The sequence below is a fragment of the Drosophila erecta genome, unplaced genomic scaffold, assembly GCF_003286155.1.
Source record: "Drosophila erecta strain 14021-0224.00,06,07 unplaced genomic scaffold, DereRS2 tig00000000-arrow-pilon, whole genome shotgun sequence".
Classification (NCBI taxonomy): Eukaryota; Metazoa; Arthropoda; class Insecta; order Diptera; family Drosophilidae; genus Drosophila; species Drosophila erecta.
This window is the reverse complement of record NW_020825194.1, coordinates 8,398,428-8,423,659: the sequence shown is the minus strand read 5'-3', so window position 1 is coordinate 8,423,659 and position 25,232 is coordinate 8,398,428. Positions and strand designations below refer to the sequence as shown.

The 25,232-nt window shown below is 46.0% G+C and overlaps 6 protein-coding genes across 32 annotated transcripts in view; 3 read left to right on the top strand and 3 right to left on the bottom strand.

Annotated features, from left to right (window-relative positions):
* The window catches only part of LOC6555005 (phosphofurin acidic cluster sorting protein 2), a 33,483-nt gene extending 25,608 nt beyond the window's left edge, over positions 1 to 7,875 (bottom strand). For 2 of the 4 annotated variants that reach the window (XM_015153819.2, XM_015153820.2), the window contains exons 1-2: positions 7,703 to 7,875; positions 6,455 to 6,998 (exon numbers count right to left, since the gene is read on the bottom strand). In XM_015153819.2, the coding sequence (XP_015009305.1) occupies positions 6,455 to 6,723 (269 nt within the window). In that variant the 5' untranslated portion in view covers positions 6,724 to 6,998; positions 7,703 to 7,875. Of the gene's footprint in view, positions 1 to 6,454 lie in introns of all 4 variants that reach the window. The other 2 variants (XM_026975980.1, XM_026975981.1) reach the window with 1 other exon arrangement.
* A 222-nt stretch (positions 7,876 to 8,097) lies between these two features.
* Positions 8,098 to 10,352, top strand: LOC6555004 (N6-adenosine-methyltransferase MT-A70-like protein). Its single transcript, XM_001982023.3, has 3 exons — positions 8,098 to 8,334; positions 8,397 to 8,690; positions 8,756 to 10,352. The coding sequence occupies exons 1-3, from the start codon at positions 8,196 to 8,198 to the stop codon at positions 10,147 to 10,149; spliced, it is 1,827 nt and encodes a 608-aa protein (XP_001982059.1). The 5' UTR covers positions 8,098 to 8,195; the 3' UTR covers positions 10,150 to 10,352.
* Positions 10,353 to 10,359: 7 nt separating this feature from the next.
* Positions 10,360 to 13,746, bottom strand: LOC6555003 (mitochondrial Rho GTPase). 4 transcript variants are annotated; one of them, XM_001982022.3, is made up of 4 exons: positions 12,928 to 13,746; positions 11,614 to 12,818; positions 11,264 to 11,326; positions 10,360 to 11,029 (listed from the first exon to the last, which is right to left on the bottom strand). In XM_001982022.3, the coding sequence occupies exons 1-4, from the start codon at positions 13,543 to 13,545 to the stop codon at positions 10,894 to 10,896; spliced, it is 2,022 nt and encodes a 673-aa protein (XP_001982058.1). In that variant the 5' UTR covers positions 13,546 to 13,746; the 3' UTR covers positions 10,360 to 10,893. The 4 variants fall into 4 exon arrangements, with proteins under 4 accessions (XP_001982058.1, XP_015009304.1, XP_015009303.1 ...); XM_015153818.2 differs by having other exon boundaries at positions 11,288 to 11,326; XM_026980805.1 differs by lacking the exon at positions 10,360 to 11,029 and adding an exon at positions 11,118 to 11,164 and having other exon boundaries at positions 11,288 to 11,326; positions 12,928 to 13,745.
* Positions 13,747 to 14,195: 449 nt separating this feature from the next.
* LOC6555002 (spastin) lies at positions 14,196 to 18,693 on the top strand. 2 transcript variants are annotated; one of them, XM_001982021.3, is made up of 6 exons: positions 14,196 to 15,259; positions 15,622 to 15,792; positions 15,937 to 16,122; positions 16,331 to 16,497; positions 16,618 to 16,870; positions 16,931 to 18,693. In XM_001982021.3, exons 1-6 carry the CDS (start codon positions 14,506 to 14,508, stop codon positions 17,674 to 17,676), a joined length of 2,277 nt encoding a protein of 758 aa, XP_001982057.1. In that variant the 5' UTR covers positions 14,196 to 14,505; the 3' UTR covers positions 17,677 to 18,693. The 2 variants fall into 2 exon arrangements, with proteins under 2 accessions (XP_001982057.1, XP_015008890.1); XM_015153404.2 differs by lacking the exon at positions 15,937 to 16,122.
* Positions 18,694 to 19,122: 429 nt separating this feature from the next.
* LOC6555001 (nucleolysin TIAR) lies at positions 19,123 to 24,316 on the bottom strand. Of its 20 annotated transcripts, none has more exons than XM_015153814.2 (5): positions 24,166 to 24,316; positions 21,480 to 22,522; positions 20,387 to 21,295; positions 20,232 to 20,325; positions 19,123 to 20,180 (listed from the first exon to the last, which is right to left on the bottom strand). In XM_015153814.2, the coding sequence occupies exons 2-5, from the start codon at positions 21,705 to 21,707 to the stop codon at positions 19,999 to 20,001; spliced, it is 1,413 nt and encodes a 470-aa protein (XP_015009300.1). In that variant the 5' UTR covers positions 21,708 to 22,522; positions 24,166 to 24,316; the 3' UTR covers positions 19,123 to 19,998. The 20 variants fall into 20 exon arrangements, with proteins under 20 accessions (XP_015009300.1, XP_026839598.1, XP_015009301.1 ...); XM_026983797.1 differs by having other exon boundaries at positions 21,480 to 22,519; positions 24,166 to 24,243; XM_015153815.2 differs by lacking the exon at positions 24,166 to 24,316 and adding an exon at positions 24,014 to 24,102 and having other exon boundaries at positions 19,123 to 20,162.
* Positions 23,743 to 25,219, top strand: LOC6555000 (replication stress response regulator SDE2). Its single transcript, XM_001982019.3, has 2 exons — positions 23,743 to 24,484; positions 24,542 to 25,219. The coding sequence occupies exons 1-2, from the start codon at positions 24,389 to 24,391 to the stop codon at positions 25,136 to 25,138; spliced, it is 693 nt and encodes a 230-aa protein (XP_001982055.1). The 5' UTR covers positions 23,743 to 24,388; the 3' UTR covers positions 25,139 to 25,219.
* Positions 25,220 to 25,232: the final 13 nt, after the last annotated feature.

Here is a 25,232-nt window from a genome sequence, read left to right as displayed (position 1 = left end):
AACAGCTTATAATGCATGGAAACAAAGGCTGGGAACCGCACACAAATCTCCCTAACATGGCCACCATTTCATGGCCAACGGAGGAAACCACTCCAGGTTGAGCATCTTTCAATGTTTTCATTCTCTCGGTGCCCAAAACCTGCCCCGCCAACGCCTGGCTCTGCTCTTAGCCTTTCTGCCTTTCTAGACGACGTACTTTGTATGCTAATAAATTGCACTTTTATGAACAGCTTTCGATGGGAGGCACTATCTACAGCTGGGTGCTAGTGCATACAGTACAGCTTCCATATACACAACTTCCTTTCTGAAGAATGATCAATAGTAATGGTCTCCAATTCCTTTCAACAAAATCGAGCATATGCAACTTAATAGCCTAAAAAATGTTCAATTTGAAGAATATATTTATTATGTTAGGAAATTCCAGCTTCAGTTACCAATTCAACATAAGCACAAAAGTAGGAAATCGATCCACTCCGCTTTTAGGTATTGGACGTGCAAAGTTAGGAATCTTCTTGAGGAGATTTGCCTGTACCGGAGCACATGGAGCACAAGATGGCAGGCGGGGTGAAGGTACAACTGGGGGTCTGGAGGCGAACGATTTATGCAGCTGACATCCGTAGCTCGTTTGGCCTGTCTGCTTTTGGCCAGCATGGAACCTGGAACTTGGAACTTGGGGGAGCGGAAGTTTTCGCCAACTTGCACGTTGTTTGCGGCTGTTATTGCAGTTGCTGCCGTCTTTGGCGTTGTTGTACTGTGGCTGTTGTTGTTGCTGCACCCGTTCGTGTTGCCGCTGTTTGCGGTGATACGGTCGTTGTTGGTGTGGCTGCAAAACTCCACTTGGGCGCAGGTTGCCGGGCGAGTCAACAAACTTGACGTTGACATGCCTGGACAATGTCGTGGTACTCCAAGTTTCCACGCCGCTTCCATGCCAGCACCTTCGCCTTCGCCTTGGACGCGAGTGCAAACAAAAACGTAGAGGGAAATGGAAAATGGAAAATCCAGTGCAGGCAGAAGCAGTTCGACCAACACACTGGATGAGTCAACGCTCGGGAAAAGCTGGACAGGACAGGATGGCTGGCACAGCAAAAACAACAGCACTCGCTCTTTGTTGTCGAGGAAATGAATTTTGCATTGTTTGGATTCGGGCTTGCAACTGATTGGGAATGGATATAAAACACTTTGATTGACGACCTGACTTTTAGTTTCTAGATCTTAAAGTTCGATATGATGGCAAGTACTGTAGGAATATTCAATGGCTGGAGTACTCCAACGCTATGGAGACCTGGATAATTGATTGGAATCTAACGACTCTGTAAGGAGAAACTAACCACAATGTGAAAAACTGTGCTTAATCCCCACCTGACTTGGTCACACACACATTCCCAACGCTCGGCTGCTGGTTGATGCTGCCATGCATCGAATTTAATTGACTTTCCTGCTGCACTTTTCCATCGACCCTAATGACCAGGAGATTTGCCAGCTGTGGGCATTAACACGCCACCAGCTCAACGCAACTCAACTCGACACTCGACTTGGCTCGGGATCGCGGTTAATGCGCTTAGAGGAGAATGCCACCGCCACCACCAACACCGCCATCAGATGCAGGGGAGGGCATCTGGGATCTCCCCGCCTCCTCGGGTTGCACTAGAGAATTTGGGTCGAGGCCCGGCTTCTGGTCTCTGAAGGGGGCTCTCTACATCACCCAAGGGGAAAATTCGTTTGGAGGAATTTGGGTCAGAGCGCGGCAAACGCAACAGGAAATCGATTGGTTTGGGTTTTAGTTTAGGTTTTCGGTTCAATTTCGGTCTAGCCGCAACAAAACAGTTAATAAACTCGAGTGCTTAACCACTTTCTTTTCCCTACTCTTATCTTTTTTCATGTATTCATGTATTTCTGTTTCTTATTTCTCTATCGTAGCAAACTGATTGCTGAGGTGGTTCCCCGCCCACAGTAAGCACTAAACTCCCACAATGACACACCTCCACACCCGCGTGCCCCACACCCGAAGACCTGAATCATCGGTCATGGCCAAAAGCACAGCTGCTGACTCGTCGCCGGTAATCTCGATGATGCACAGATGGCGTTGGGACAGCGGAAAAGCAACAGCAGCAACAGCAGCAAAAGCAGCAACAGCAGCAGCAGCGCCAGCAGCACTGATACCGTAATAAAGTAAATCCCATTAAAATTGCACCCAGAATCAATTCGAAAAGCTATCAGCATAAATTGGTATACCCTGGAAAAATTAGGAACAACTGGGGTATACACAATGTAGTTGTTATATAGCCAATATAAGATATAACACAGCAAGGTAAACTAAATTGTTATTATAATGTATCTCTATAATGTATCTCTTTGACAAATGTCTGAATTAAAATCTTAACTAACTAGAGGATATCTGCTAGAGGATATCGCCGAGGTGAGCAATCGAATTCTATTCGAACAAAGAGCGAACCATTTCGTTGACATAATATTTCGGCATAAACAATAAAGATAAAAAATATTGCCAGTGAATGCAGGGAAATAGCCAACGGAAAAGAATTCAATTTGTCAAACACAGACACCAATGTAGATGCAGATGCAGGTACAGCTGCTCAGATACGGATACACACGAAATGATACATGTGATGCTGTGACGATGATGCTCTAGATATTGTTTGGGTTCGTGCAAAATAAAAGAACGACAGAGCAGCAGATGAGAAAAAAAAAAGTTCAAGGCTAACTTTTCGTTGGCAAACACGCGCTACAGCGAAAAAACAACAAAAATTCAGCCAACTGCTGTCGCTTGTCGCGCTATAAATTCTACTTATAGATACAGATACAAGACCCCGCGACACACCGCACCTTTAACAGCTGGCTCGATCGGCAGGCAGAGATACAAATTGGACCTGGGAAATATGTCACTGACAACTTTGGTCGCATCTCTTCGGCTATTTTGGTTGGCTTTAAATTAATTTGTAGTAAAAACATTGGCGCAGTTTATAAATTACACGAAAACGATGAGGAAAACATTCCTGAATGTTTATCAGAAATCGAAATACCGCAAAGCCATTTCACATTTATTTATAAACAAAGAGCTCGACACTTAAAATACAATTAGATCTGGGCAAAAAAACAAAAACAATACAAATGGGAAAAGGCAGAAAGCGTCGCATAATGGAGCCAATAACATCGATCAATCCATCAACCGACGTGTTCCACTTCCTTGCGAACATGAAAAACATGAAATTTCCTGGTGTAAAAATAAATCGAAGCGAACCGCAAATAACAAATAACACAAGCAACACGAAAACATCAAATTAACCGAACCTATCCCAAGTGCATTTTTATTGCGTACGCCGACGGCAGCCAAATAAATGATTTGTAAATGCCTGAAATGCAATTCCATTTTCAGGTAACCAATAAAACAACCAAACCTGCAAGCAAAAACAACTTTAGATAAGCGCCACGAAGGATTAGTGCCACTCAAATTTATGATTTGTTTTCTACCGATAAGGCAGGCAAACAGTTTCGAAAATGTTTCCTAAAAAGTGTCCTGCTGATAAGGGCACTCCAAATAATATGGTATGTTAATAAAGATAAACGAGTGGATCCCTAATGAAATGTAGCCTGCATAGAGTTCCAATTACTTTCAGTAAATTTCACATATTCGTAAGATTCTTGGATAAGAATTTGAGTGATATCTAAATGGTTCTTAGAAAGTTCCAAAGAAAAGTCGTAGAAAGTTCACATTTGGAAAAGAATTCCAATTACAAAAGTAAAACAAAGAAATTCTTTAAGAACCAATCCAATTAATGGGGTGCAAACCCCTCTAGTTTTATGATAATATTAAGTAATTTGCTTCGTACAACCGAAGATAAGGATATTGTCATTCCCCTTCCCCCTCCGCGGCACAGTTAATCAGAATGGAAAAAGTTTCATTCACCCGTATAGTCCATGAAAGTAAATTAACAGTGTGGCAATTTCTGTATTTCTGCATTGGCACACAACTTTTCCGCAACCCTCAGACAAATCAGGCAAATTAAAACGAGATACACAGCAAACTTTGCCAAGGATAATTTGCTACGCCTCGAACTTGAATGCATTTCAAACCCTGACATTGCCACCAAGTGGATGAGTGTGCCAGTGTGAGTGTGTTTGCCCTCTTTATTCCCTTTTCTGATTTGATTTGAATTTGATTGCTCTGACGGGTCAAGCGGAGCCGGATGAATCAGCCATCGGCTGGGTCGGATCAGACGGGTCACGTACGACTGGCGACCACAAGGAAAACTAGCGCTAATGCCGCGTGAGCCCTAATCAAAGTCTGGATATGCTCTACGTGCCGCATTCGGCCGTAGATAAAATCAACATAAAGATACAATTTGCGCAGTCGGAGGGAAAACAGGGAAATAGGAAATGTGACGACACATGGTGCAGTGGCATAACTACAAATTACATTTACTTTCAGCTGCAATTAGCCAGAATGACATTTTTAATTAGCCAACTGGAAAATATGCCATCTTTACTGGCTTTTTTGGGCCCTGGTGAAAGTTTCACCCTCTTCTGCGCCTTTTGGACGAAAAGTTCAAAGTTGGTGACTGAAAAATATCCAATTTGCTTGCTTAGCTTCAGTTTCTAATTATAAGCCAGCCAAGCGGGCGCATAATTATAAACAAACAAAGCAAAACAAAGACGGAAAACTCAAACCCAAACTCAAAATGTATCCCGAAGATAAAACAGCGGCAGCATCAGCGGTTTATGACCTTTCGAACAGACAAAAAAGAGCCACCAAATGTGGTGTGAGGTGCCAAAAGAAGGCGAGAGGAGCCCATTTGGCCTTGGCCATCAAATATTTAGAAAATACTTTCCAACCGCCTGATGGTCCTTCTGCACAGCGAGAAATAACATCGAAGTTGTATATCACTTCACAAACGAAATATCCAAAGCATATGCATCTTGTTTACATGTATTTCATAGATTGACAACTTGCCTTACAAACATTTTTTACTGTTCACTTGCTTAAACTTTCTTTGGAAGTGGAAGCGTTCAGGGCCTTTGGCTATTTCGATTTTAATGCCAGTCTACTTGACCAGTTTATCGCAATGAGATCTCTTAAAATACACAAAAGCGATTAAACTCGGCCAAAAAAGTGAGCCTTGCCTTGGCTTATTTTCTAATTTGCGCTGCGCAGTAAGGTGTCTTGTCCCAATTGTAGATTAATCTTTGTCCAGAGTCAACATCTGAGCCAATTTGGACCAAGTCTGACTCATCCGCATGCAAATGAGCCGCTAATTCTTATCAGCCGGAGCAGAAGCAGCCCACAGAATAGCAGCCAGATGAGATGGGGCATTACTCATTTTGGGTTCGGGGTTACTGGGCCAAAGGCATGGCAGCAGACGTGTGGAATGAAAGAAAGCAAGCAAAACAATGCCTCAAAACAAACGGGTTTATTTGCGGATCGCCATTCAGAGATAGAAGCGTTATCAACAGAGATTGCGAAATTATAAATTTTATAATTTATACACCACTGGCAGGGGTCATAATATAATATATATTTCAAATTTCACAATACTACTGGACTACGATGTCATGCAGTCTGACACTGATTGTAAATATCCCCTTGATCTTATGTTAGTAAAATTACAAGTTGCTTCCTTCATTATTTCATTTTAATTTCCCGGCTGCCATCTTATCGCTAACTTATTAGTGGGTTAGGTTGGGATTTATTTGCGGTCAGATTTACTATCATGGCCGAATATTTCAACATTGTATTTTACTACATTTTTGGTTAGAGGTGTCAAAATCGTGAAGCTTTTTTATTTATGTATTCCAGGAAATTTGCTTGCTTAGCAAGTGAAAAAATAAAATCGATTAATTGCCTAAAGTCAATCTCTTACATATTGCACTTAAATACTTTTACAATTTCTTGAACCGAGGCGAATGAATAAAAATCAGCGCTGCCAGCGGCAGCAACAATACCTGTTAAATAACAGTTAGCGCAGTTGTTGCCTTTGTTAACTAAAAATAGGAACAAAACAAAACCCAATCGAACGGAAACCCCGGCACGAAACCAAATTGGCAGAAAATCAACAATAAGCCGTAAACAAACTGCTGATTTGTATTATCTTTTTATCAGATATGTATAACCTTTAAGTTCAGTATTTTGGCTCTTCAGTAATGATAGGGTATATTTTTGTTAATAGGTAGTTTAAACAAGCCGAAAATACCAATAGTTTATGTTTTTTTCAGTTATTTATATGTATACAATGTATAGCTATGGGAAATATATTTGGTTTACATACTGAAGGCCGCCAAGTAGTTAAATAACAGTTACCACTCTTGTTACCTCAGTTGGCATTTTTGTGTTTTTTTTCACAAAGCAAAATAAAACAAACAAAACAAATTGGCAACCTAGTTGGTTTCTACTGTCACTACGTCACATTTCGTATGTACATGAGTGAAATTTGTTTACACTCACCTTGGGATGCAATTGGGCGGCGTTCGGTCCACTTCCCAGGCGGCAAATAGCTTCATGGGCACCGGTTTCTGACCAGTGGTCATGCCTCCTCCGGCGGACAAGCCGGCCGTGCCGGAGATGCCACCAGAGACTCCTCCTCCGCCGCCGGAGCCACCGCCTCCTCCGCTGCCTTGCAGATTGAGCGGACCGCCTCCGGTTCCGCTGCCGCCGGTGCCGCTGATTACGGCGAATTTATCCACCAACTTGGACGACTTATCGACCATCTTCATGTTGTTTCTTTGCTGGTTCTCGTCGAAATGTATTTTTTTCGTGTACACGAGTTGTGTTCTAAACTGTTTATGTACTTGGGTTGCACATTATTTCTATGCAAACTGGGGAATATATGTCGACCAGGCACATAATTTTTCTGATTTTCTGATAGTTTTCACAATTCAATATTTCGAAAGTTTTTTGTCGATTTTCTGGGTAAGCCCGCCAATACATACATACGAACTCACACACACGCACGGACACACACGCACGTTGGGGAAGGGCGTGCCGCCGCCTTAAAAAAAAGAAGCAAAAAGCTGTAGTATACACAGTGAAAAACGAGGGATGGTTGGTGGGGGTGTGTTCTTCTTCTGCCTTTCGTTCTTTCTTTCTTGTTGTTGTGATGGGACGCGCGCTGCAACTGCACTCGCACTGAATCAATATGTATGTACGCGCTGCGAATCTGTTGCGGATTAGACAGCTCCTCCTCTTCGGCTGCTGGCGACTAGCAATCGGAATCGGAATCGGATTTGGATTCGGAACGAACTCGGAAGCTGCTGCTGCTTGGGCTGCAGCTTTGGAACGCGTCGAAAGTGCCGCGAAAGAACCGTCATGCTCCAGAGTAAAAGTGCGAATGTCGCGTTATAAATCTGGTCCCAGTTCAGCTGCCTCACTCTCTCGCTCTAGCTCTCTCCTCTCTCTCTCTTTCTGTCGCCCTCTCTGTGTCTCGCCCCAACAATAACAATGTGTGCAAATGCTATGCGCACACACACACATTGACTAGATTTTCGCAAATCCCCACTTCTGTGTACGCGCGTGTAGGTGTGTGTGTGCGCGCACTTTATGCTTTGCTCTCTCTTGCGCGCATAAACAAAAAAGAAAACGCTATGAATTTCGGGGAGCAGGCAAACGGCGGCAGTCGCTCTCTTTCTCTCCGGCACTCGCGCGCGTTTTTATCGCGATTCGATCACAGATGAAACTGATTTGGTTATTATTTACGATTGCAGCGGTTTTCATCAAATATTTATGAATTTCGGCACGTTTTATAGGGCAAATTGTTGCGGAGCAGCGATGTCGCAGCTTCCGCTTTTTGCGATGGGGAGCGGAGCAGTGTGACCAGAGCGGATTCCTTGAAAATATCAACTGGGCGGAACAAGAAAAACCATATATACCAATCAATAAATACACAATGGGGCGTTACAATAAATCATAAAAATAGGATTCAAAAATATTTTAGGGACAACTATGTTTTTACTTTTAAAGTATTTGAATTTAAATTTTGAATGCTACCCTACTTCCAACAGTACTTTATAGTTCTTAGGAGGGTGGACACGAGAATTTAAATTCCCTTACGTAAAATGTCTAATATAGATTACCTTAGTTCAGTATTTTAATGTAACGTGTTTACCTGCACTGCTAACACGGTCACATTGCCACCCTTTGTAAAAAAAAAAAACTTTGTTTACCATAGGCCGGCAGCAATTTATAAACAATGGCAGATGCGTGGGACATAAAATCGCTTAAGACAAAGCGGAACACGCTTCGCGAGAAGCTGGAAAAGCGCAAGAAGGAGCGCATCGAGATCCTTTCGGACATTCAGGAGGATCTGACGAATCCCAAAAAGGAACTTGGTGAGCACCGGCAATGGCAACAAGTTGGAGCCACAAAAACGAATATATTTCTGCATTTGTAGTTGAGGCTGACCTGGAGGTACAGAAGGAGGTGCTGCAGGCCCTCAGTTCCTGCTCCCTGGCGCTGCCCATTGTCTCCACGCAGGTGGTGGAAAAGATTGCCGGCAGCAGCCTGGAGATGGTGAACTTTATTTTAGGAAAACTGGCCAACCAGGGAGCCATTGTGATCCGGAACGTGACCATCGGCACAGAGGCCGGCTGTGAAATCATCTCTGTGCAGCCCAAGGAGCTAAAGGAAATCCTGGAGGACACCAACGATACGTGCCAGCAAAAGGAGGAGGAGGCCAAGAGGAAGTGTAAATATTTCCACTTAAATTACTACGCTCATTGTTAGACAAATAATTTGTTGTTGATTTCGCAGTGGAAGTTGAGGATGGTGATCAGCCGCAGGAGAAGACAATAAAACTGGACACCAGTGCAGTACGGAAAGAGTCCACAAGCCTGGATGCTCCGGACGACATTATGATGCTGCTGTCCATGCCTTCCACCCGCGAAAAGCAGAGTAAGCAGGTGGGCGAGGAGATTCTTGAGCTGCTAACCAAGCCCACGGCCAAAGAGCGATCCGTGGCTGAGAAGTTTAAGTCCCATGGCGGAGCGCAGGTCATGGAGTTTTGTTCCCACGGCACAAAAGTCGAGTGCCTGAAGGCTCAACAAGCCACCGCCGAGATGGCGGCCAAGAAGAAACAAGAACGAAGAGACGAGAAGGAGCTTCGCACGGATGTTGATGCGGGCGAAAGCGTTACCGGGAAGGTACCTAAGACAGAAACTGCAGCGGAAGATGGAGAAATCATCGTGGAAGCTATAAACAATTGCGAGGCCGAGTCGCAGGAATCCACCGATGGCAGTGATACATCCGGCAGTGAAACAACAGACAAGTGCACCAAACTGCATTTCAAGAAGATCATCCAGGCTCACACGGACGAATCTCTGGGGGACTGCAGCTTCCTAAACACCTGCTTTCACATGGCCACCTGCAAGTACGTGCACTATGAGGTGGACACCCTGCCGCATATAAACACAAACAAGCCAACGGATGTGAAAACCAAATTGAGCCTCAAGCGCAGCGTGGACTCCAGTTGCACGCTATATCCGCCGCAATGGATTCAATGCGACCTGCGCTTCTTGGACATGACGGTGCTGGGAAAGTTTGCTGTGGTGATGGCCGATCCTCCCTGGGATATCCACATGGAACTGCCCTACGGCACAATGTCGGACGATGAAATGAGAGCCCTGGGCGTGCCGGCCCTTCAGGATGACGGCTTGATCTTTCTGTGGGTCACAGGACGCGCCATGGAACTTGGCCGTGACTGCCTGAAGCTGTGGGGCTATGAGCGAGTGGACGAACTCATCTGGGTAAAGACCAACCAACTGCAGCGGATTATTCGCACTGGACGCACTGGTCACTGGCTAAACCACGGTAAGGAGCACTGCTTGGTCGGCATGAAGGGAAATCCCACAAACCTGAACCGAGGTCTCGATTGCGATGTGATTGTGGCGGAGGTGCGGGCCACCTCTCACAAGCCGGATGAGATTTATGGAATTATCGAACGTCTTAGCCCGGGCACCCGCAAGATCGAGCTTTTCGGGCGTCCACACAACATCCAACCGAACTGGATAACCCTGGGAAACCAACTGGATGGCATACGACTGGTGGATCCGGAGCTTATTACGCAGTTCCAGAAGCGATATCCAGATGGTAACTGCATGTCGCCTGCTTCTGCCAATGCGGCGGCCATCAATGGAATACAAAAGTAGGATTAAAGTAGTATTTGCTGTTGAGTTTAGACATCGACAAGCCAGAGTCGTGTACAGACTCAATTATAGTAAGGTAAATTATTATTAAAGCTTTTACAAACCGAAATGGTGGTACATCTAATAATGATTGAGGCGATTACTAGCCAAATGCATCATGCACAATAAAATGAAGTTGTCCCTTTGGGATAATAAAAAGACTAAAACATCGAATGCCATTAAATATTGCTATATGTAAATCCACACATATAGATAGGTTTATTGCTCATACTAGGGGCTTTGCGCGTATTTACAGAAGTGCGATATCACCGAACCCGGCGATTCTCTAGATGTAGTATATATTGGTTTATATAGAACGCAGTACGTGTACATATCACTATCAGCTATGCACGATATTGGTTGTTTCGTTACTCGATTATGCTGGTAACAATAGCTTATATGACTTATCAGAGAGTACATGGTTTAAGTATGTTAATATACGAATAGAAATGCAACGTACGCAATGTGCTCCACTGACCACTGCCTTAGCCCAATTCCTGCGAGTGAACTTGGCGAGTGTATTTACAAGTCAGGAATGAGAGCATCGGCATGTGTCCCTTTCATTGTTCGCTTTAGTTTTCGTAACAATAAATTTTGGATTTACAGTACCAAGCAAGTAAATAATTAATAAGTTACATGAATTTGTCAAACATTAACGTGCTTGTGGTAATTGTGTGTTAAGCCCGCCCCTTAGCCTAGTGGGTTCCTCTAGCGTGAGTGGGCTCCGGCAGCACTTAACGTTTTCAGCACTATAAATCCCAGCATGGTAGCTGCGGCCACTCCCAGTCCAGCCTTCCACCACAGCTTGGGGTCCTCCGTCATCAGGCCGAATTGCCTCAGGTGGCTGCTTGTGAGAAAAAAGAATCGAATTAGAATGGATAAACCAGAGGCAGGATTTTAAAAGGTATCGTAACGATAAAATTAAGAACTACGGGAAGCAGCCGCACACCACATTAATCAAGCGGTTATGGATGGGAATCTGTGCGCCCCAAGGAAGTAATACGGGCACCGTGGCAGATGAAACAACAAATATAAGGCTTACATTAGTAACAAGTTCAGTTTAAATGGTAACACTTACGCCGACTCCCACAGCTGTACCAACCTGTGCTTGTAGAACAGTATCCAGGCGGCCTGGAAGCGACTGCATATCCGCGAAGCCGTCGACGTGTACAAACATCAAACAACACAGAAAACAGACACCAACCATCACACAAAAAAAGGGTAGAAGAGAAGATAATAAGATAAGTAACCATTAATCCCGAATGTTAGACTAGAATGTTAAAACTACTATAAAGTGAAATACGTTTTAGGGTTGGTTTATGAACCAACGTAACATGAAGTGCTTTAAAAAGTATTTCACTGCATTTGGCTAGCCGTATTAGCTTACAAAAGAAGCTCCCAACTGTGGATTACAAAAGGTGTACTCACGGAAACGCTGCCATGGTGGCCAGCTTGGTATACAGTTCTTTTTTGTTGGTTTTCAGGCTGAAGAGATGCGGAGGCAGCAGCTTGTACTTGTCACAGAATTCCGACGGCTGCATTAGGTAGTCCTGCCGACGCTCATCCATGTCGGACTTGGTGCCGACTATCATCACTGGAATCTTGCTCTCCGCATAATACTTGATGTAGATGCGGGCCACATACTCAAAGGAACGGGGATTCGATGAGTCGTAGACCAGGCAGGCAACATCGCAATTGACTTCCTGTGGCTGGAGGGGATCGAGGGCGTGCCTTACATCGATGTCGCGCAGGATGAGGTGCTTTTCCTGACCATACACTTGCACTGAGTTGATGCAATGAACCACATTCGTTTTAAACTCCTTTCCGATTAGTTTGTGCATATCCTCCACTAGAAATCCCCTGCACATTCCAGTCTTCCCTGATCCCTTCGGTCCAATCACATGACACTTGTAAACGGACCTACTGCTTTGGCGCTTGGCCAAATCGATGCGGCGCTCTCGAGTTACGTGAATCGCCGCCAACTGACTGTCGTTTTCATGTACATTAAAGCCCAAATAGGCCAGATACTCCATTGTTTTGACCACATCGATCAGCGTCATCAGTGTCCACCGACAGAGCCACCCGTGCAGTGTCACCCATCCGGTAGTCTCGTTGATCGGGCAGGACTTGCGAATGTCGGTAGAGTAGGACCAAGGTGCTGCTGGACATGTGCTGAAGAGCATCTTGTGCTCCTCAGGTGATAAGGCTCCGTCGCCATCGCGATCATAGCGCTCAAACACAGCAATCAGGAACTGCTGACCACGGTGGGAGAGTTCTGTGCTGCTGCCAGGCGGTATTTTCAAGGGTGGTCTAAGATACTCCTGGCACATCTCCAAATGGTCGTTGTAGCCAAAGCGCCGTAACACCGCCCAGGTCGTCTCGTTCCTCCCCCGTTGAATAAAGAGGCAGTGTAAGAAGAGGAAGCCCTTCAGGGTGACCGCATCGTTGTATATGCCATCGGGCACATTTTTCTGTATTACGGCCTTCACCTCATCAAGGATTTGCGGCTGGAGGGGAGTGTTGAAACAGCGTCGCTGGAATAAATTCAGCTCGTAGTCATTCAACAGATTGTCCCCGTCAATGTCGCAGATCTTAAAGATGCGCACCAGCGACTTCTTGCAGGCGGATGTGAGCTGAAAATGAGGAGTTTTATTAGAAGAGTACAAGCTTATTTGTGATTACTTATCGCCAAACCGCACAATGATAAAGCTCCGACCTATGATCCACTCTGTAAGCACTTACCTCCTGTTCTTCCATCATATACAGGGGCGAAGTCGGGTGCAGCACAGCCTTCTGGGCGTAGTAAAACATCTCGGAGATGTTGTGCAGCGTCTTGGCAGAGCACTCCACGCAGCTCTCAATCTCAGGGTAGTCTTCCATGATGGCCAGCACGCTGTCCATGGTGGAATACTCGATGAGGTCTATCTTGTTACCCACCAGAACGATTGGCTTGCGAATGGGTTCCCGTTGTATATCTCCTTCCGCCTCCGCTTCGGCATCACCATCGCCGTCCAGGGAGGGGTTGCATTTGGCCCGGACAAGCGGCAGCCAATGGGAGGTGATCCGATCCAATGTGTCATCATCGTCCACGGCGTACACTATGCACACCACGTGCGCCTTGTTAATTTCGGCGGCCAGAGCATCCTCCGACTGCTCCACGGTCGAGAAGTCAACTATGCTGGTGGGCACCTGCTCGGGCGTCACGTTCGCCGGAATGGTGATCTCCTCGGCCCGAGGAGGCACTTCCTCCGGATACTCCTCGCTGACCAGAGACAAAATGAGCGACGTCTTACCCACCCCGGCGTCGCCCACGAGCAGGATCCTTACATTCTTGCGCTGCGACGCCGTGTACTGTCCCATTCCGACTGCTCTCCAAATGAGTTGTGCCGCTCCTGTTCTCGTGATCTTCTGGTCAGAGATCGCTGGCGTTTTGGCCGAAATTCTAAGATTTTGTTATGCAAAGACGCAAAAAAAAAACAACTCAGAGAGTGATGGGGATGGCAGTTGGTGTATCAAGGTCGATATATCGCAACCCAGCTGCCAGGGCTGCCACACTGGGCGACCGCAAAACAAAGCGATGATTTTTCCCAATTTTCTGGCAATTGTGTTTAAATTCTGGGAATTTAACAAATCTTAAATGTGTTTTCTTTCAGTTCTTTAAAATGGATCAACTAAGTTTAGTTTTGCCATCTAAAAACAACGAATCCGAACTGTCTGGCAATTTTATTGACAGCTGGATCTCTAGAAGATGCCCAGCTAGCGTTTTTTTCGTTGAAGCAGCTAACCGTTAAGGATGGTGTTAGGGACACAACAAGACTTGAGTTAAAGAAATTTATATAAGGTAGGAGAAAATGGTAAGCAAGACAATAAATCAAACTAATTTTCATTTACAAATGACTCCATAGTGCACTTCGAAGAAATCTCCCTACTTATATTTTATCCGTTACATCCCACCATTTAAACTTTGAAATTGGTTATTTTTCTGGCTTCATAACTATGTCCGCTAGATTTGGTAATCGATAGTTGGGCAGCACTGGCTGGGACTCCAGAGCTTAGCTTCAATTTTCAACGTCGGGAGAGTTGTAACTGCGGTGAAAAATCAGTACTCTCGGATATCAGCAAAATGAGCACTAGCTTGAACGACGTACAACAATAATATTCGAGATTTGTTTGTTTTTTATGCGGCATCGATACCAACGCGTGCCACAGCCAACCAATTTGGCTTAAAGGATAACTTCCCCGTGCAACTTTCACGGAGCTAGGGCAAGGAGAGCGGGGGGCCGGAGTGCTGGACGCGCAGACAGCGCGGAATCGATATCGATGGTACGCACTAAAAACCAGTCGTCCTCCTCCAGCGCCAGCAGCAGCAGCACCAAGTCACCAATAAAGTCCAGCAGCGGGGCAGGCTCATCCGGCGGAGGCGTCGGTGGTCGCCAGTCCACTCACCGCTCGTCGAGCGCCTCAAACGTTGCTGCCGTTGTCGCCGGCGGTTCATCTGCCGCCGGTGGAGGCTCCTCATCGAATCGCCGTAGTCCGGGCAGCTCACCCGACGGCGACGACGACACCACCACCACAGATGACCTGACCCCCACTACGTGCTCCCCACGCAGTGGCCACCATCATACGTACGGCGGCTACTCGTCCTCTGTGCACAAGCAGAACCTCTACGTCGTCTCGTTCCCCATTATCTTTCTTTTCAACGTTCTGCGCTCGCTGATTTATCAGCTGTTTTGTATTTTTCGCTACCTTTACGGTGCGAGCACAAAGGTGATTTACCGCCCGCATCGACGCGACTGTAATATTGAAATCGTGGTGCAGAATTCCTCCAAGGAGCAACAGCAGTCTTTGAACCATCCTTCGGAGCTAAGCCGCGAAGGCGACGGACAGGAGCAGCAGTTATCCAATCAGCCCCAGCGTTTCAGACCCATTCAACCATTGGAGATGGCCGCAAATCGTCCGGGAGGAGGGTATTCCCCTGGTCCCGGCGATCCCTTGCTGGCCAAGCAGAAGCATCACCATCGACGCGCCTTCGAGTACATCTCCAAGGCGCTCAAAATTGATGAGGAGAACGAAGGTGAGTGACGGCGACGGGGGTGGCAGCTCCAGTTCGAGTTCGAGTGCTCAATGCTCAATGAGTCATCGCCCGCTGGCCGCTTTTGTTGTCTGTCGAGTGTGAGAATCAATAAGCCAGAACGCGCGCACAATGGATGCCCCAAATGTCAGCAGGAGAAGGGGTTGTCTGCCTTGATGGACATTTATTGAGTGGTAGTCCTCCAAACATGATTTTTACAAGCGTATATTCTGGGACAAATTATTTATTAGAGGAAAGCGAGATAGCTTGGCGATGCACACATTATTTAAAGATAATTTCAAAAAAAGTCTTGATCATAAATAACAATAAAATAAGCAGAAAATAATGTTATCATATTTTTCCAGGTCACAAAGAGCTGGCCATTGAGCTCTACCGGAAGGGTATCAAGGAGCTGGAGGATGGCATAGCTGTCGATTGCTGGAGTGGACGTGGTGATGTGTGGGATCGGGCTCAGCGCCTGCATGACAAGATGCAGACAAACCTTTCGATGGCGCGGGATCGTCTCCATTTTCTAGGTGAGTGACTGGTCATATTACCTATACCCCTAAAACATAGTTTTTGTTTACCTCATTTTTTGTTTATTTCATTTTGCACGTTATCCCGCTTTTTTTGTTGTCCCCTCCGTTTTGTCCATATGCACGTGTTCATCCGGCGCGCAGCTCTACGTGAGCAGGATTTGCAAATGCAGCGTCTCTCCTTAAAGGAGAAGCCGAAAGTACAGGCGCCAAGCAAGCCGCAGAAGACCAGGGAACCCATGCTGGCGGGAATGACCAACGAACCCATGAAGCTAAGGGTGCGCAGCAGTGGCTACGGGCCCAAGGCCACCACCAGTGCCCAACCCACTGGTAAGTCCCTCACCAGCTAACGCGCACCCAACAAGATCCTCACACGCCAGCGCAAAGCGACCAAAAGCAGATCGATCAGTCTATCCCTATCACCTCACTTGGCACTTGATTTTCTTACAATTTTTTATTTCGATTGGCCAAATTGTAACTTAAAAATGGTACATTCTTCAAGATTACCCATCTCTGATTGTTCTTATTTCTTTCACAGCATCTGGCCGAAAACTAACAATAGGATCCAAACGCCCCGTCAACTTGGCCGTGGCCAACAAATCACAAACGCTGCCGCGCAACCTTGGCTCCAAAACATCTGTGGGCGCAGTCCAAAGGCAACCAGCCAAGACGGCTGCAACGCCTCCCGCCGTTCGGCGCCAATTTGTGAGTATCTGATAAGTAAACCAAATTTGTAAATGCTTATATTGCATCGAGATGCTTCACATTTGGCAAATACTTATATAGTAATTAAAATACTAATTACTCTGATGTCGCATCTTACAGTCTTCGGGGCGTAATACGCCGCCCCAGCGTTCGCGGACTCCCATAAACAACAACGGACCCAGTGGCAGTGGCGCCAGCACTCCGGTGGTGAGTGTGAAAGGAGTGGAGCAGAAGCTAGTGCAGCTTATACTCGACGAGATCGTCGAGGGTGGGGCCAAAGTAGAGTGGACTGACATTGCCGGTCAGGATGTGGCCAAGCAGGCTCTTCAGGAAATGGTAATTCTACCCTCCGTCCGACCGGAACTTTTTACGGGTGAGTTGATTATTCTGCGACCAGGAATCGTCACCATAACCATTCCTTCTTCCGTTTTAGGACTTCGCGCACCGGCCAAGGGTTTATTGCTGTTTGGTCCACCCGGAAATGGCAAGACCCTGCTGGCCCGCGCCGTGGCTACTGAGTGTAGTGCAACCTTCCTGAACATTTCGGCTGCCTCGCTGACCAGCAAGTACGTGGGGGATGGCGAGAAACTGGTGAGGGCACTTTTCGCCGTGGCCCGTCACATGCAGCCGTCCATTATTTTCATCGACGAGGTGGACTCGTTGCTCTCGGAGCGAAGCAGCAGTGAACATGAAGCATCGCGTCGCCTGAAGACCGAGTTTCTGGTAGAGTTCGATGGGCTGCCTGGAAATCCAGACGGAGATAGGATCGTGGTGCTGGCCGCCACCAATCGGCCGCAGGAATTGGACGAGGCCGCCCTGCGTCGGTTTACAAAACGCGTTTATGTCTCACTGCCCGACGAGCAGACCCGCGAGCTGCTCCTCAATCGACTGCTGCAGAAGCAAGGCAGTCCGTTGGATACCGAGGCGCTGCGACGCCTGGCAAAAATCACGGACGGATACTCGGGCTCCGACCTAACGGCCCTGGCCAAAGACGCCGCTTTGGAACCCATACGAGAGTTGAATGTTGAGCAAGTGAAGTGTCTGGACATCAGTGCAATGCGTGCGATCACAGAGCAGGACTTTCACAGTTCGCTTAAGCGCATTAGGCGCTCGGTGGCACCACAGAGCCTCAACTCGTACGAGAAGTGGTCGCAAGATTATGGCGACATCACCATCTAGTCTGTTCTAGCCAGTGATCCTGCCCTCTTTCATCAATCCAATGTGGAGCAGCTGTGATGTGAGTCTCAGAACGCAAACCATTCTCGTTGCACTAGTTTCTATTATGTGACCCATGTTTCTCGCCATTAAGGTTCTATTCAATCCGTAGACTTTTCGTTTCACAAACATTGTTACATTTGTATTTACCAGTGAATTATTGAATATGATTTGTTTCCCATCTATTTCTTGTGTTTTAGCCTAAGAATATTGTATTTTTTTGTCGTTTCACCACCATTTCCTTGTGGTGCGACATTTGTCATGCAGCTCCATCATCGTTATACTCATTTAACCTAATATGTTTCTAAGATTATCTGTACTTTTCAATGGAGTTGCTAGAATAGTAGATTCGCCCTTCGTTTATGATAGTAATTCAAGGGCACATTGCTTTATAAACTAGTTTTTGGAACATTCCGTTGCGATTTTTTGTATGACAGGCGACCCAAGAAGTTCACAACTCTTCCATTGTATCCTTGAAATATAGAGCATATTTTTGTTGTACATTGAGTGCCCATCCACAAGCTACATGTAATCTAGAAGTAAGCGTAGTCCTAAGACCGATGATATACTTATACACACCCACAAAGATACATTTACCAGCGCAGAATCGTATTTAAGTTTTAATAGTTATCTCTGTCCGTATGGTTAGTCTAGTTTAGTTCATTTGTTTCAATCTATGTACCTACAGCCATAAATACAATCGTCTCCGATTCACCTATATTATTAGTAACACATCCAAAATGTTGTACCTAGCAGGTGCGTATGGATCTGATGTTATCAGATCGATCAGATACATCTACACCCGCGCACATGCCCGTCGCTTATCGCGACACATTGAACCAGCTTCTACGCAGCTCGCCCACCCGGAATTTGAGTTCTATGACTAGTTAATAAAAGCAGATCCAAAACTACATGCATATAAAACTATATATATAAACAAAATCTATAGAATACGCTAAATAAAATCGATTTCAAAAAACATCAATTGCATCCTTTATCTAAAATAATAATGTCTTGCTCCAAAATGCTATATACTCGTAATTGGAAACCATTGGTAGTGTATTGACAATTGACTACTGCTGACATCACCAGGTGCATTTAAATTAAGAGAAAGTAAGCGGAAGAATTAGCATACATGAAAACTAGTTTCGGAATAAAACTGCGTTTCAATAGGGAATGCTTAAGCTATAAAAAAAATTTATCCATGTATATTTGTTTTACTTTTGTTAAGTGTTTTAGCACGATTGCAGAAGTGTTGATAATTACTTTTTAAAGTCATTAAAAATATATTTAGACACCACCACATTTGTATCCACCTTCATCATCAACGAACAGATTTTAAAACCATAATTCAACAACGCGGTTCTCTTGAATTCATTATAAAACATTATATAAAAACAGCGTCTGTTCGTTTTCTCACTTGTTTTATATATTTTTTTGCTTCTTTATTTTACATTTTACATATTTATATCGCATTTCGTTTTCCACATTGGAAATATACAATATGTATGCTCGAATTTACATTCTCTTAGTGACTAAATTTGTTTTTCCTCTTGTTTTTTGCATTCGGCTTGCTTGTGGCTTTTCTTTCATCCTACTGACACTACCCTTTCCGTCTTCAGTTTTCGTTGACACATGTTCCACATAGTTACAATTACAATTTGCTTTGTCACGTTTCATGTTTCGACTGTTTTGTTTTTGTTGTTGCTTGTTTTAACTCTGTCGCGCGTAATTAGCATTATCTCTGTTCTGTTTGTTTTATTTTGTTTCCGTTTCGTTTATACGCCTATATCTGCTTAAATTACAAATCATTAAATTATTTTAACACGTACTTAGATTGGATTAGATTGCTACAGCTACCCGCCCATCGCCCGGAGCTTTTCAGTTGATGTTCTTTCAGTTGTCGCCGGCGTGAATCACTTGAAGTTGAGTTCCACGCACCGCCTTAACCTTCGACTTTGGGGGGCTATAGCACCCCCGATTCCGCTTCTGTCCACCGCAGTCAGCCGCAACCGTAGCCACAACTTCAAAACTGGACATTCGCGCATCCTATTAATCTCCAGATACATCGCCACCGTCAATGTGGCTGCTGCTGCTGGCCAACGGCATGGCCAGGAGCGGTTCCGACTTTGCTACTACTCGGTATTGTACGTAACCTAAACGTGCGTAATGCGCTTGCAACTGCTGCAGGTGCGGAAGCTGATGCAGCAGAGGTGGTTGTGGCTGCGGCTGGGGGCGACTTCCCGGATGCTGCAAACGGCGTCGAAGCTGGCGTCACATCTCAGCTCATTGGGTCTGGTATTGTGGCATCGCAGCACTGTACATCATCTGGGGGGCAAGTGATCCGTTCGCTGCAGCGGCCGCGGATGCTGCGGCGGCCGTCACACCGGGCACCACAGTTCCGGGCACGCCCCATGCAACATTCGGTGGCACCATACGGTATCCAGCCGCTGAAAATTGTATGCAAGCTGATTAAGCCAAGGTCATAAGTATTCAGGAGCTGAGAAAGGTAAACTTACGGACTCCTCCCGCTTGCTGAGCACTGGTAGTGTAGGCGTAGGGATAGTAGCCCTGCTGCATGTACTGCGTCTGCATCTGGGTTGTGGGATAAGCCTGCAGGAACGCAAAAAGTTAGTGTCAATCGTTTATGTCATTGAAGGAATGTAATGCTTACCGCAGGGGGATACCAGTAGCCCATCTGCTGGTACGCGTATGGATACTGCGCTGCAATCTGCTGGGGCGTCATCATTTGGCCGGGTATCGCCGCTCCAGTAGCGGCGGCGATCTGTTGCTGCGTCATCATCTGACCGGGCATGGCCGCTCCAGCGGCAACCGCAGCATTGGCAGCTGCAACGGCGGCAACATTGGCAGAGGCTGCTGCCGCAGCAGCTGCGGCATTGAGGTTATTGGCCGAATTATCGCCTCCGTTCTCTTTGCCCCAGAAGCACTTAACCAGGTTTCCATGAACCTCGCTGTTGTGCGTGTGCTCGATGGCGTGGGCGGCTGCCTCCTTGGTAACAAACTTGATGAACGAGAAGCCCTTGTCCTTAAAGACCCGCACGTCCTGGATGGGACCAAACTGGACGAAGTGCTTGTGCATCAGGTCGTCGCTGATGACGTTCGGCGGGAATCCGCCACAATATACGGTGGTGTTGGTGGGGCTCGACTGGTTGTACACTTCCTCGAAGGTGTGGCGTTGACTTCCCTTTACACCGGACCCGTTACCCGGTCCGCCACCCATACCGCCTCCCTGGCCTCCGCCCTTGGAGGGCTCGCGCGGCGGAGGCAGCTTGCGCGTGGACCAGTTGGTGCGTATCGACCGCGAGCCAATCCACTGGCCGTTCATCGCCTGGATGGCGTTCTCTGCCTCCGCTTTTTTCACAAACGACACGAAGGCATAGCCCTTTGACTTCATGGTGTGAGGGTCGCGGACAATGCGGCAGTTGGAGATCTCGCCGAATGGGGCGAAAGCCTCGCGCAGCGTCTCTGTCTCAATCTCGGGACTGAGGTCGCCCACGAATATGTGGTGGTGCGAACTGATGTCTGTCTTCGGCTGATTGCCGGGACTGGTGGCCCAGTTGACCTGCGAAGAGAATTCGTTTAATCGGCAATCAATTAATTTCTGTCTAATTAAAAATATCATGGTGCTTGGGCGTGGGGAAAATTTGTGGCAAAAGAATAGAATTCTAAGTAATGAGTCCACAGGAAATGAAATACACATGTTCAGACACATTTTGATAACTAAAGAGAGAAGGTAATCAGCTTACCTTGATTTCCTTATCGAGGAATAGGCGTTTATTCATGGCGGTCAGGGCTGTTGTGGCTGCCTGGTAGTTGGAATATTCGATGAAGGCATACGGATCGTTTCCCGGCTCCCGAATGATTTTGCAGCTTTTGACAGGGCCCATTGTGCCGAAGAGGGCAATGAGCAGGTCCTCAGACACTGAGCTGTCCAGGTTGCCCACGTACAGGGTCTTCGGCTGCGACTCGTCCATAGCTGTCGGATGTACCGGGACTGTGGTTTCGATCGAGTTATACACTAGACTACAGCGACTGTCTCTACTGACTCTACACTCGGACCGAAATTGCAACAACTGCACCTGGCCGCATTAATCGGAAGGGGATGTATCAAAAATTTCCAGATTATGTTCCTAGCTACGTACAAAATCTAAAGAAGTATCTGCTAATTAAACAGGTGTCTTTGCGGCAACCCAAAGGATGCTAGCTGCTAACAGAGAACTCGGCTAGAGATTTGAATACTTTGATTTTCTACTACTTTCAACTCACTCACGGATTGGCTTGATTATTTCGATTATATAAACTATATATGCTCAATTTGGTAGGTAAAACTATTTGCTTAACTCTGAGGTTCGTCGTTTATTGCTTTACTTCGTTCCTAATCTGGCGCCTAATTGAAAATTTCGTTAAACATCTATATGTATACGTATAAATATATCTGTCCTAACTAAACGCTAATGGAGTGTTTTGGAATATACGATTAGTCGCCTTATATGTGTCTATAATCGATTGACTTTCTTTCCTGGGGGCCTGGGATTCGGGGTTCCTTGGGGTACGCTACTTGGTACTACAGAATTGCTCGATCCTTCAATTATTCGGATGTTGTTGTGTGATTATAAATAGTTGTCCGTTCCAATATACAGGATTGTATAAATGTACATATGAATACTTGGTTGCGACTACTTATTCTTGCTTTTAGTACAAAAATTATTTAGCTATGTTGAACAGTGTGAAAGTTCGCAGGTTGAGTGTAGTTTTCGGGTTTCGAAGCTGACCCCTGGAATCGCTGCTGCTGCAAAAGAGAGAGGTGAATTTGGGTTAGCTGTGGGCTGATAACCGGAAGAGTGGGACAAGGTCTAATGGCACATGATCGGTGGGCCTAAAACAGGCGCAAATGATATGGATATAAATCGACTACCCCGTCCCGCCCCCTTTTCGCATGCGGGGAACAAAGAAGGCGGCAAAGCAGTGCAGGGACACGCACACACAGACGCATGCTCACACACACTTGCGCACACAAAAAACACGGGGAGAGTGAGTGCGCTATCTTCATAGCGCGAGAGAAAAAGAGAGAAGGGGGTGGGAAAGGGCAGGGGAAAGAGACTGCCTGCCTTTATAACAAAGCGAATGGCCAACAATTGACAATAGCCATTCATTCGCAACGAATTTGCGGGCCTTGCAAAATGATTTAGTTTATAATTAATAAATTTCTGTATTCACATTATCCAAATTCTTTTTGGGCCACTCACGCATAGCACACACAAACGCACACTCAGGCACGCCAACGAAAAAGGGGGCGAAAGGAGAACGGCGAAAATCGACTAGAAGATGAATGACCGTCGATAACAAAATGAGGAGAAAGAAAAACAGGAAAAAGGAAGAGAAAGATGTGGGAAATTTTGCGAAACCGGCGGGCGGGCGGCACACACGGTTGCATTAGATTTGGGTTCTTGTTGTTCGCTCTTTGCGAAATCAAATTTTAATGTTTAAAGCACTAAACTTGATTTTGATTATTTCTGCGACGACTACGGCGGCGGCGATAGAAAATGTCAGTCAAAGTCACAGAACCGAAGAGACGGCGAAAAGGGAATGGCGGGGTGGTTTTTGTTGCTCATTTGCTGCTTATTTTCTTCGTCTCTTTTTCGCACACACACACCGACACATTAGCACCGATACGCACACACACACGCACAGAGAGGCGTCTTGCGCTGGTCTTTTTGTTTGCGTTTTGCTCACATGAGTCGCCACTTTTCTTTTGCTTTTGCTTTTTATTCGCTTTTGGCTATTGAGTGTATTAAAACTAATGCCAATATACCAATACCAAGGCGATTTGAATGCGGGACTTTTCATTTGCCTTTTCAGCTTGCCGCTATATCTACGTATATGTATGTATCTTGTTCGCTTTTGTGCTGCCATCTTTTAATGCCGCTCCCCCGCCTCCGTCGACCGCCACGCCCCCGCCCCGACCCTGCTGCCTACCAGCGATGCCGAAAACTGGGCTTAACTCGTCCCCACAATCGCCGCACTTTAGTGCATTCGTTAATGTCCATTGTTCAAACTCGGATTTCGCTGCCAAAATCCGCACTCTCTTCTTTTTGATTTAATGCGCTCTCTGTGACGTGGCTGCGTTTGTAAATTTACCGCATTTTATTTGCTCTGCACTCTGTTCGCACACTTAAATTGACGGTCAAGTTTAGCCGCTACCGGTTTGTATTAAATTTGCGAAACTTTCAATGTTTTTAAGGGCTGCAAATTTACATTGAACGCGTCGCTAAAATTTTACCTTCGTCGTCTAAAATGCGAACTAATTAATGAGATTTTGTGTGCGAGAGCCAGGGCTGCCAACTTGCTGGGAAATAAAAACGCAATGGCGGCAAGCTAGGAAATGCAATGAAAAGTATGGAATTGACACGGTTTTGTTATATTATTACTTACTTAGGAGTATTTAATGGGTTTTCAGCGGTAATATAACAAAGATCACACCTTAATTCGGGAGTTTAAGGCATTTAAGACAATGTTATCGAAAGAGGGGCAACCCTAGGGCAGCCGATAACGCTTGCATCACCGCTTTCTCTTTCTAGCACACGCACTGCGGACGCAGATGCAGCACAAAGCGGAGTAGAACTAGCAATCGTTATCGAAAAGGGAGAGTGTCGAAATGGGCATAAATATTTTTATAAACACTAAATATATAATTTCTTGTGGGGATCACATTAAATATGATGAGCTGTGCAGCCGGATTGCGGAGAACACAGTGAGTAAGTGATGTATGAATTTCAAAAGATTTTCTAATGGTGTCTTCATTTCACAGAACCTGCAACCAGAGGATTACTACCTAATGAGCAATGGCAAACGCTTGGAGGGAGAACTTACGTCTGGAGATGTTCACTGTGTTCTGCGTCAGCTCGGCGGCAAAGGAGGATTCGGCTCCATGCTTCGAGCAATTGGTGCCCAAATTGAAAAGACTACCAATCGCGAGGCTTGCCGCGACCTGAGTGGACGTCGTTTGCGGGATATCAACGAAGAAAAGCGGGTGCGCGCCTGGCTGGACAAGCAGGGCGAGCGGGAACGGGAGGCCGAGGAGCGAAAAAAGCGAAAGATCGAAAAACTGCTGGCCGTGCCCAAACACGACTTTAAGGACGATAAGTACGAGGAGGCCAGGGCTAATCTAACCGAAAAGGTTAACGACGCCTTCGAAGAAGGACTCAAGCAGGCCGAGGAGAACAAGGACAAAGGGGTCGAGGAAGCCTCTGCTAGTGGCACCAAAAGAAAATCCCCCGCCGAAGACAAGACCAAGGCCAAAAAAAAGAAAAAGGGCACACTCTGGATAGGCGATGATATCTCTGGATCCGACTCTGACGACAGCGAGGAGGAGTCAGAAACACAGAAAAAAGCCATACAAAACTAGATAAATAACTTTTGTAATTAGTATGTACATAAGACGTTCTTACATTACATTTATTTGAAATTAAAGCAGCCCATAATAATATACTTTTTTATTT